Source organism: Equus quagga, chromosome 17 (assembly GCF_021613505.1).
Source record: "Equus quagga isolate Etosha38 chromosome 17, UCLA_HA_Equagga_1.0, whole genome shotgun sequence".
NCBI classification, from domain to species: Eukaryota; Metazoa; Chordata; class Mammalia; order Perissodactyla; family Equidae; genus Equus; species Equus quagga.
In genome coordinates this window covers 36,469,129-36,480,348 of record NC_060283.1, presented here as the reverse complement: position 1 = coordinate 36,480,348, position 11,220 = coordinate 36,469,129, and the positions used below count along the sequence as shown (strand labels likewise).

The window sequence follows — 11,220 nt, the reverse complement described above, 5'->3', positions numbered from 1 at the left end:
CCCCCCCCCCCCCCCCCCCCCCCCCCCCCCGCCTCCTCCATCTTCCCGATGTCACCTATCAAATGCTCAAATGTTCTCTCGCCTTTTAAATCCTTCATTGCCCTTTGGGAGGCGATTCAGGCGGAATGGAGATAAATATGGAGCGCACTCCACCTTGTGTAACTGGGACTCGCCCCCCTACATTCCCAGGCACCCCCCTGGTCCCAGGCACTCTGCTCTGGTCCCACTCTCTGCCATTCCTCAGACACGCTGCGCTCTTTCTTTCCTGTGAGTAAGATGTGGGGGAACATCACTTACTGAAACTCTGGCCACGTTGTGTGCTACGTGTCCTCCTCGCCACATCCCACGAAAGGGCGCTCCCCTGCCTCCCACTGAGCGGGGTGGGAGGAGACGGCTCGCTCCGAAGTGGCGAGGCCAGAGTCTGGATCCAGATCTGTGTGATTCTGAGCTCAGAACCATCATTAAACGGTACCGCCAGCTCTGCCTCTCCCCCACATTAAAGGCCCACCGCCACCACCGCCGCCACGAAATACACCACCGGAACTTTTGCAACGATGACCGGTGACAAATAGAACCTCATCGTCTTAATGTCCATTCACTTCATTGCTAACAAGACTGAATATATTTCCACCTGCATATCGGGCGTTTGCAAGTTCTCTTCTTTAAATTGTTTATCCATTTAGTTAATGGATAAACCATTATCCATTTTATCCATTTAAATATCCATTTCATATTATCCATTTGGTTTGGCCTCTTTTTACACTGGCTTGTTTTTCTATTAAATTGTGGGGGTTCTTTGTATATTCTGAGGATCTTGCCATTCGGGGGCTCACTGTCCAGCTCAGAAGCTGGTTTCTCCCTACAACCCAGAGCGGGCAGTGGGCATGCTCCCTCTGCCCTTGTCCCCGCTGGGAAGGGCAGTCCTGCCCTGGACTCACACAGGGGTCCCCACTCCAGCCCTCCTGGCTGAAATCCCAGAGCAGCTGTCAGTGGCCTGCTCACTGCTGTGGGTTTCCACTCTGCTCTCGGTCCAGAGATTTCCAGCTTGGATTAAAAAAGCCAAGTTTTTAATTGTTCAATTTAAAATAGTTTTGTTTTATAATTTAATATATACTATTAAATATAATATATAATATGAATATATCACAAATTAGTATAAATTTAAAAGAAAAATTAAAACATTTTTAAAAATAAAATTTGAAAAAAAAAATGGGCCAGCCCCAGTGGCCTAGTGATTAAGTTTCGTGCACTCCACTTCTGCAGCCTGAGTTCTGTTCCCCGGTTCCAACCTATAGCGCTGGTCGGTGGCCAGGTGGCCGTGTTGTGGCAGTGGCCCACATACAAAAAATCGAGGAAGATTTGCAACAGATGTTAGCTCAGGGTGAGTCTTCCTTAAGCAAAAAGAGGAGGATTGGTGACAGATGTTAGCTCAGGGTGCATCTTCCTCAGCAAAAAAAAAAAAAAAAAAAAAAAAAATTAAATAAATTTTAAAAATTCTTAAAAAATATCTTTTATCTACCATTTTTACGTGCTTGGAGCAGAGATGGGAGATTTTCATCTTCCTGGCCAAAACTTAAAACCTTCTCTTGATGTGAAAAGTCTTTTAGATTCAGATTTAGATGATGGTAACAGCTCAAAGTTACATAGTGTCAGTCATTGTGGCTGTTCTAAGTACTCTACATATATTAGTTCAGGTACTCCTCAACAACCCTCTGAGTCGGCATTATTATTACTCCAGTTTGCAGGTGAAGAAACTGAGGCACAGAGTTGTGCCATCTGAATGCAGGATCTGCAGCCATGCAGCCTGGCTCCAGAGTTCCTGGTCTGAACCACTCCACCTTACCGCCTCCTGTTCATCAGGGTGAAAGCAAATAAGGGATGACAAGCCATGTGGCAAAGATGTGATGGACACTACAAGAAAAGTGAAGATTTATAGTTAAAAAATAAACTTTTTCTTTCCGCTTCAGCACCCCAGTGAGTTTGGATACTGAATGGCCTCTGGCACTCCACCCATTGGCTTCAAGCACCAGCGTTCTCCAAACTTAGCAATATTTTCAGAATATTGCTAGTGAGCGAGCACTGTGGTAGACAACTTTATTATACGAGAGATGCTTATTAGAAAGTTACAGTTCCATTTAGCACAGGGCATTTCACTCCGTGCCTAATAAATGCCTATAAACAATGCTATTTACCAGGAACAACCCCATAAAAGAGCAATAACAAGACAGGCAGCATCGTCTGCCCGGTCAGAGCATCTCGGAGCGTGCTGGCGAGTCTGTGGGCCATGCCTCACAAAGACAAGCCCGCGGGAGAGGGAAGGAGGAAGCACAAACGACCGGGGGAACTGACGGGCTGTGCCTGACAATAAACAGGGGTTTCTCAAATACCTGCCTGGAGAATACGAGACGGTGAAGGGCACAGAGAAGGTGAGAGTGTTCTCGGCGTACCACAGCCTCTGATGGGGGCAGTGGACCCCAAGGCCTCCGCTCACCTGATGGGTGACACAGGCTGCCCATCCCAACGGGCTCAACAAATGTTCCCATAAAACGGAAAAGCCACTCTGTTGGTTTTTGTGGACTAAATAGGGTTTGTGGCCTAAACCTGTCAGGACAATATTACAGAAGAAAATTACAGGCCAATTCTGTTTAGAACTCAGATGGGAAATTCCACTTAGCAAACAGAACACGGCACCAGATCAAAGGAATTGTTCCTTCTGACCAAGGAGAGGTCAACACGGGAATTTTCGAGACTTCAGCAGAAAAGAAAGCCGAGCTAAATACAGTGACAGAACAGTGAGAGCCGTATGTTATTTTCACAGACGCCAAGAAGATACTCAGTAAATTTTAACTTATGGCACATGCCTGATTAAGAATACTGTCTTCATACCCCAAAGAATAGACGATGACGAGCTCTTCAAAATGCCAAAAACCAGAGACCCCAAATATTTTCAAGTTGGTGGGGCCAGCCTGGTGTTATAGTGGTTAAGTTTGCACGCTCCACTTGCGCGGCCCAAGGTTTGCCGTTTGGATCTTGGGTGTGGACCTAGCACTGCTCATCAAGCCATGCCGTGCGGCATCCCACATAAAAGTAGAGGAAGATGGGCACAGATGTTAGCTCAGGGCCAGTCTTCCTCGCCAAATTAAAAAAAAAAAATTTTCAGTAGAGAAACACTGGAAATATACCCTAAAAAATAGGAGTACAAAGGGATGAAGCAGCTACAGAAGGGATTAATATAAATATATTATAAATTATATTTGTTATAAATGTAAAATAAATATCAATTAATATAAAAGGGATTAGTTCAGCAAAGTTACAAGACATAGATAAAACCCACAAAAACTAAATGCAGAGGAAAAAGTAACAAAAGAAACCCCATCCACAGTACTGATAAAGAACATTCAACATTCAAGAATCAACATGATGCCGGGGGCCACACAGGATCTAGCTGAAGAATATTCTAGAATGCTAGCTGCAGAGGACTGAGGAGGCAGAAGCCACAGTCTGCTTCTGTCTGGAGAGACAGGATGTAAAGAAGGCAGACTCCAGAGACTGACGTGCAGATTTAATATTACCAACAATTTAGTAATAAAATACTGGAAACTCTATAAAGAAATCTAGTCATAATTTCTAAATGTGAGGGCGGGGTCGATAATAAATGAGAAAGGGCATCTTTTCAGACTTCAAAGCGTTTAACTCACCAGGAAGCATTAAGGTTGCAGTACGCCCCACGGAGGCTGCCTCCCTGGGGTGCCTGTGGGGTGAGGCCCACACCCATCGAGAGCAATGGATACTGGGTAGGGGCGGCTTCCAGCAGAGAAGAAAAATTAATGGATGGAGCACACCTAGCAGTTAAGAATGCCTAGACTCTGCTTTGGGGCAGACCCCGGGGTGGGGGAAACCTTGTTGCCCCCGTGCAGTGCACTCATGGGCTTCCATCCAGGCGTGGAGAAGCAGGAAGCCCGCCAAGGCCATGGTGGAGCTGACCCTGCACTGGGACTTCTGGCTGAGGACCATCCTGGTGGCTTGAGCCATCCAAGTCCTGCCATGTGGGCTGTGGCCTCTTTCTTCCTGACCTGCTGTCTTTCCAGTGACCCTCGTTGGAGAGACCAGGCAGAGGCTGTTGGCCGATGGGGAAATACTGAGTAGCTGTGTGAGGCCAGCAACCCCCACATCATGACTCTTGTCCCTGGAGATGGACTTTGGCTTCAGTGCTTGTGTTTCCTTGCTGCCCTGACGCCCTGCCATGTGTGTCCATGGGCCACAACCCCACCACTCCCTGGACTTCCAGGGCCCTGGCCACTGTGCCTCGGCCAGCCTGGGGAGGTCCCCTTTCCCTCGAAGCCCAGGTCTGGCTTGAGCCCTACTCTGCCTTGAGGCCCTGGGATCTCAGCATCCTTCTCAGCGTGCATGAAGATAACATGAGACAAGGGATGTGGCCAGATGATTTTTTAATAAGAGCGTCATTGAGATATAATTCACATACCCTAAGTTCACCTTTTTTTGGTGAGGAAGATTAGCTCTGAGTTAACATCTGTGCCAGTCTTCCTCTGTTTTATATGTGGGATGCCACCACAGCATGGCTGATGAGTGGAGTCTGTCCATGCCTAGGATCTGAACCTGTGAACCCGGGGTGCGGAAGTGGAGTGTGCTGAACTTTAACCACTCAGTCACAGGGCTGGCCCCAAGTTCACTCTTTTAAAGCGTAAAAATCAGCAGTTTTTAGTATATTCACAGAGTTGTGCAATCATCACCTTTATCTAATTTCAGAACCTTCTCACCACTCCAGAAAGAAACCCCATCCCATTAGCATCACTCCCTATTTGCCATTATTTCCCCTCCCCCCAGCCCCTGGCAACCACTGATCTAATTTCTGTCTCTATTTATTTGCCTATTCTGGACATTTTACATAGTGGTATTATATAACAGGTAGCCCTTTGGGCCTGGCTCCTTTCACTCAGCATAATGTCTTCCGAGTTCATCTGGGGCGTAGCACGAATCAGTACTCAATTCTTTGCATTGCTGAGTAATACTCCATTGTACGTATACACCACATTGGTTTGGCCATTCATCAGCTGACAGACACGTGAGGTGTTGCCATCTCTGGCTATGGTGAAAGATGCTGCTAGGAGCATTCCTGTACGAGTTTTTGTGTGGACGTGTGTGTTCATTTCTCCCGGCTACGGCAAGGTGGTTTCTACAGCTCAAAGTGCTGTAAGTTTAAAATCTGAACCTGCCTCCTGAGGAAGTTGGTCTCAGGCAGGTCACTTAACCTTGGCACCTTCGCTTCCTCAAATGGCAAATTTGGATCCTGACGCCTCCCTGGACACCCCAAAGCATTACTGTGGCAGGGGGGCGGATGACAGATGGGAAGTGTTCTCGAAATGTTAAATGTGCCTTGTAAAGAGAGGGCAGGATTTTATCCAGGAGCCTCCTTTGGATTTTTTTAAAGTGCATGATTGATTTCAGACTTGAGCCTATGACCTAGAAATGTTACAGATAGTGAAGTCAGGAGGCTTGAGGGTGAATACGACAGTTGATAAAGACCAGATGTTATTTCTAGAGCTTGGCAGGGTTTCCTAGGACGGGGGTCGGGGGTAGGGAAAGACCTGAATGTTGAGACACACCATGTACTGGGATGGAAAATCTAAATACGCAAAACCGGGAGTCCTCCCTAAGTTATTTTATCCATAAGAAACCTTCACATTCTTCCAATATTATCTAGTTGGTCATCCTCCTTCCAGAATATTCCTTTGACCTTCTTGCTCTAAGGGAGGCCAGGCTGTCCCTTAAGGACACAGCTTCCCCCGCAGCCCTGCTCCCTTTCTGCCAGACTTTTCCGACCACTGGTGTGGAGCGGGGTCACAGGGCCTCCCTGCTGCTCACTGCCACTTCCAGACCATTCTTCCCCGCTCCCCCCGACACTCCCTAGCTTTGAACCTCGTTTCATCAGATGTTATCGCCCACTGCCCCTCAGTGTCGCTGTCGTCTACCATCTGTATCATCTTTCCAGGTCCCACCAGGACATCTACCCACCAAATAGCATCGTTACCAACATCCTTATCAGCGCTGCCTTCTCACTGTTGCTGTAATAAACAGCCGGAACTCCTCTCTCTGACACCGATACCGATACCTCGAGCTGTCTGCTGGGGCCCGTGCCCGCACCAGCAAGGACATCACTCCACTTCACCCTTTCCTCCCCATCATCCTGTCTCCTTTCCCACTGGCCCGGCCATTCTCTTCAGTAAACAAAAATGCTACTGTTTTCCTATCTTAAAAACAATCTGTCTCCGGACCCCACTTCCCCAGCTACTAGCTTACAACACAACTCCTTTAAAAAGTCAGCTATGCCCACTGTCTACAATTTCTCTCCTATTCTTTCCTCCACACACCCTAGTCAACCTTTCTAGTCCATCACTCCGCTGAAGGTCGGGTCACCACTGGACTCCACATTGCTAAGTCCACGGTCAGTTCTCAGTCCTCCTCTGACTTGTCTCAGTGTCCCTCGACAGAGTGTTACTCCCTCCTCCGGGAAACATTATTTTTTTTTTTCACCGGGCTCCGGGGCACCACAACCTTGCTTCCTCCTCACTGACCATGCCTTTAGTCCCTTTGCTGGCTTCTCCTCTCCTCCCCCGTCTCTTACGCTGGAGGACCCACGGCTGAGTCCTTGGGCCCCTTCTCTCTCTGCCTACACTGACTCCATGACCCATAATGACCATCCACAGGCCAACAGTTAGCAGGTGTCTGTTTCATACATAGACCTCTCTCCTGAACAAGACTTGAATATTCACCTGCCTACCGGATCGATCTCCACTTGATGTCCCACAGGCACTTCAAACCCAACCCGCCCAACACTGAACCCCTGATTGCCCCACCCGCAAAACCTCACAAGCCCTTAGCCTCTGCTCTTATTTCCTCCCCTAGAAAACAGGGTTAGTAAGAGCAGCAGTGTGGGCTGGAGCCACGAAGCCTGGGGTGGCACCATCTACTTGCTATATATGAACTACTTAACCTCTCTGTGCCTAAGTTTTCTCATCTGTAAAATAGAAATAATCATATTAACAGCTCCTACACTATAGGGGTATTGTGAAGATTAAAAGAGGTATTATATTTCAAGTACTTAGAACAGCACCCACAGAATCAGCACTCTACTCCATGTTTGAAACGATTATTATGAAGACCCCAGGCACTGACTGCTGAGCAAGGGCTGCGGACAGGGCTGGGAGAACAGCCTTTCCAGCGCCACCACCCCCTGACTGGTGTTCCCTGGTGAAAAGCAAAGGTACAATAAAGCTTCCTCAAGATCTTTCTCGACTTAATATCGGGACCTGAGTGTTTTCACAAAGTGACCCATATATCACACTGAAAGATTAACAGGCAACGTACGGGACCCACTGGAGAGACTGCTTCCTCAAAAATACACCAACAGGGCTTGGCGGGCGTAAGCAATGGGCCCGGAGGAGCTCATCGTCATGGGGACAGGGGGTCGTGCAAGGAGGGGAGGAAGATATAAGTGTATGGCATTCCTTGTCCACAAGAAGGTGATACACCATCCTGAGTATTTGCCAAATGTAAAAAGAAAGAGGGGAGAGGGCGACAAGAAAAGAAAAGAAAAAAGCAAAGAAGCAGAGCAAGCCATGTTTTGGTTTGGAGAAGGCCCTCCATGGCTATGGCCCCGCAGCCCATCACTTACGCGTTCGACATGGCTGGCTTCTTTCCCTCTTTCCCTCGCCCGCAGGGAAACTCTTCTGCTCCCCTCCAAAGGGCGGCGGGTTGCAGGGGTCAGGACACCACCTGAGGCGCTCAGGGGGAGGTCCTTCTGCAGGGAGAGACGGGAACCGGGGATATCCTCTCACTTCGGGCAGGGACAGGTGACAGCCACGGGGCTGCAAGCACAGAGGCGGGGATTCGGTTCCCGTCGCGATCCCGAGGCTCCGGAACCTGACCGCGGCCACTTAGCGGGACGCAAGGCGGCACCTAGCAACCGAGACGCTACGCCTGCGCAATGCAGTTCCGCTCCGGCCCGGCGCGGTCCCCGCCCCCTGCCCTCTATGCGCCTGCGCCGCCGCCTGCTGTTTCCATGGCAACCGTGCCCGACGCCAAGGCGGGCGGGTGGATGCTCTGGTGGAAGCCGCCGCCTCCAAGCAGCCAGGTGCAGCGCCAGTTTCCGGAAGACTCTCCGGCCAGCTTTCTCCGGGCCGGCCCCAGGTCCCACCGGCGGGCTCGTCGTCCTCCAGGCTGTCTTCCCCCTCTTCCGTTTGCCCCATTTCATCTACATCTAGCTATGTAGCCTTGGACCAGGTCCTGAATGATTGTAGCCTCAGTCTTCCCGTCTGTAAAGCGGGGTAACAGTCACTGGTTCGTTCGAAAACCTTCCTGGGCATTTACTCTGGGCCAGGCGCAGGCTTTGCTTCTGGAGGTACAAGACAGATGCAGACGCTGCCCTTCTGGGGCTTAATGAAAATGAAATAAGTCTCTGGTGTGTTGTAAATGTAAACTGCTACATGGCTATTAGCTGTTGGCGAGTCCCTATGAGTGTTTGTTCTCGTTGTTCTTCTTTCTTCATGTGTAGTAACTGTTCAGATTTTTTTTTTTTTTTTTTGCAAATTTTATAATCTGTAGTTCCTAGAGGAACATATTCAGAACTAATGCAGTCGAAAGGGCATGGAGAGGGCGTCTGTATAAAAATGACAGAGTGAATCTGGATCACAGAACCTCTCTCCCGCGATTAGTAATGAGATGAACAAAAGAATAGTCAAGACCAGCAAAAAAAAAAAAAAAAAAAAGCAACCGAACAAAAGATACAACTTTGTGCCATAAACTTCAGAAACTGTACCCAATGAAATAGCAGCCTGCAGTGGAGAATGACAGCTAATCTCATCCACACTCCCAAAAAACCCTACTGGGGAAAGAACTCAAGCAGACAAAATACGGAGAATTCTTGCTAATACTTTTTGGTACGAAGAAGACACGAATCTAAGAAGTGAGATGAAAGGGTGAGTAGAGTAAGCAAGCCAGCTGGGGAAGTCCAGGTGAGAGAAAACCATCATGAGTGGAAACCAATCCCCACCACCCACAGGACCTGACCAGAGCCGGGAAAATCGCTAGGACTTGCTGTTTTCTAGGGCCTTGCACTGAGTTGAGGCAAAGATTCAAAGTCGAAGGGCATTTTGTCACAGGAATGGGGTACATTCCTAACAAGGGTGGGAGTTTACCAAAATCTCAGAAGAGAAGACAGAGCCCGGACCTCGCAAGTGGACCAGTCCTTATCCTCAGTGTGTCTACAGGCTATAGAAAAGTAGATAAAAACACCATCTCCCATCCCTCAATCTCGGTCCGATACAGTGAGAAGGAATCAAGGAGAACTTGCCCACATTACATTGGAACAAGTAGATGATTTGCAAAGAGCAAACCATGTTAAATATTAATAAGAGAGAAGCAGCATGTCCACTATGCAAGTCCAGGACTTCAATAAAAGTGGAAGGAAAAAAAAGGAAAAAAAAAGAATTATAGCATGGGTGAGACAGGTGAAGAACCTAGTCTGGAAGAAGACATAACCAGATAGAAGAAAATTCTTTACACAGGTTCCCCGTAACAGAGTAAGTTAGTAAGAACATTAATAGACTAAAAGCTGGGAGAGAATCTAAAATAACATAATGAGAAGGAAAGGAAGATCATGTAATTAAGGAAACCAAGTGAAAATAGGAAATGATCCCATAGAGAAACTAAATTAGAAAAACCAAGAAATAAACTGGGAGCATTCATCTGAATTACTGACTTAGAGGAAAAGCCTGAATCAGTTACAGTGAATATAAAGGAAAAAGACTGAGACATTTAAACAATTAGAAAAAAGTTAGTTGGTATTCCTGAAAAAGAGACCTCCAATATTAATTTTTGTCAAAGATGTAAGGAAACATTTGTGAAATAAAGGAAGTAAGCCTGCAGGTCCAAAGTTCTATCCTCCAGGAAAACGTGATCGAGAACAGCCAACACCAAAGATATCCTGGATGTGTCATGGAACCTGGAGGAGAGTGGTGGGGGAAGCTGACTGGCCTCAGTTTTCTTCACGGTAGCTTTCAACGTCAGATGAAAAGGTGGCAATATTTACAAAGTTCTCGGGCAAAAATGTGGCCCAAGGTATTTCTACTCACTGAAGTTAATATTCCCAAATATGAAAGCCCTTGGGAAATATAACACTCATGAATAAATTGGCATGTTTTCAAATGCAAGTAATAAAAAACTCCAAGGTCCACTGGCTTAGACAATAGAGGGACTTATAATCTCCGTTAACAACAAGAATAGAGGTGAGGCAGCTTTGGACCTGACTGTTTCAGGGGCTCTGTGGCATCATCAGCCTTTGATGGTCTTTCCCTCTTTTGGAGCTGTCATCCTGAGGGTGTTGGATGACTTTCCTCGAGGTCATCAAATGTCTGCAGCAGCTCTAGAGATTACATCCTCACTCTGTAACATCTCCAGATAGGAAAAAGGACCAGCTAGGGAATGTGACCACCGTTGTTATCTCAGAGTAGTCAGGATTTACCTGCCTTGAGAAAGAGTGGGATAAATAAAAGAACCAAATCAGGACTCTGCCAGCGTGGGAGAAGGCAGTACGGGTTGTCGTGGAGGCAGTGGTCAATGTGAGACACAGCCTATGAGCTCTTCTAGAAAATAAATTACTTGATGATGAAATTCAGCAATCACAAGATACAAGTCATGTTAAAAAGACCAGCCCATAAGAAGACAATGAAACAGCCTCTCAAATTCCGCATAGCAGGAGAACAAATACAGCTGTACTCTGATGATATCCCATGGGCTTTGCCAGTTGATACACTTATTGACCATTTATGCTGTGCCAGGGACTGTTTAGGACCCGACAAATATTCATTCGTTAAATCTTCCCATTAACTTCATGAGGTAGGTAATATTTTCATCCCTATATTACCCACGTGGAAACTGAGACCCAGAAAAGTTAAGCAACTGTATGTCCAAGGCTGTCGTCCAGTTGGTGGTGGAGTTGTTATTCAATCCACCTGACAATCTCTTCTCAAAGACTACACCTCTAACTAGTATCTTTTTGTTGGTAGCCACACCTACCTTAATTAATATTTATTAAAAAATTGGTTTTCTTTGAGACAAATGTTACTAAAAACAGTCGTTCTCAAACCGCTTATCCTTTACTAAAAAAATGATTGCACCTAATTATGTAGATATAGCAGCAAA

The 11,220-nt window shown here is 47.0% G+C and overlaps 1 protein-coding gene across 4 annotated transcripts in view; it reads right to left on the bottom strand.

Annotated features, from left to right (window-relative positions):
* IQCA1 (IQ motif containing with AAA domain 1) overlaps positions 1 to 7,932 on the bottom strand; it is a 157,975-nt gene extending 150,043 nt beyond the window's left edge. For all 4 annotated transcript variants that reach the window (XM_046644268.1, XM_046644267.1, XM_046644269.1 and 1 more), the window contains exon 1: positions 7,694 to 7,932. In XM_046644268.1, coding sequence (XP_046500224.1) covers positions 7,694 to 7,704 — 11 coding nt within the window. In that variant the 5' untranslated portion in view covers positions 7,705 to 7,932. The remainder of the gene's footprint in view (positions 1 to 7,693) is intronic.
* Between the last annotated feature and the right edge of the window lie 3,288 nt (positions 7,933 to 11,220).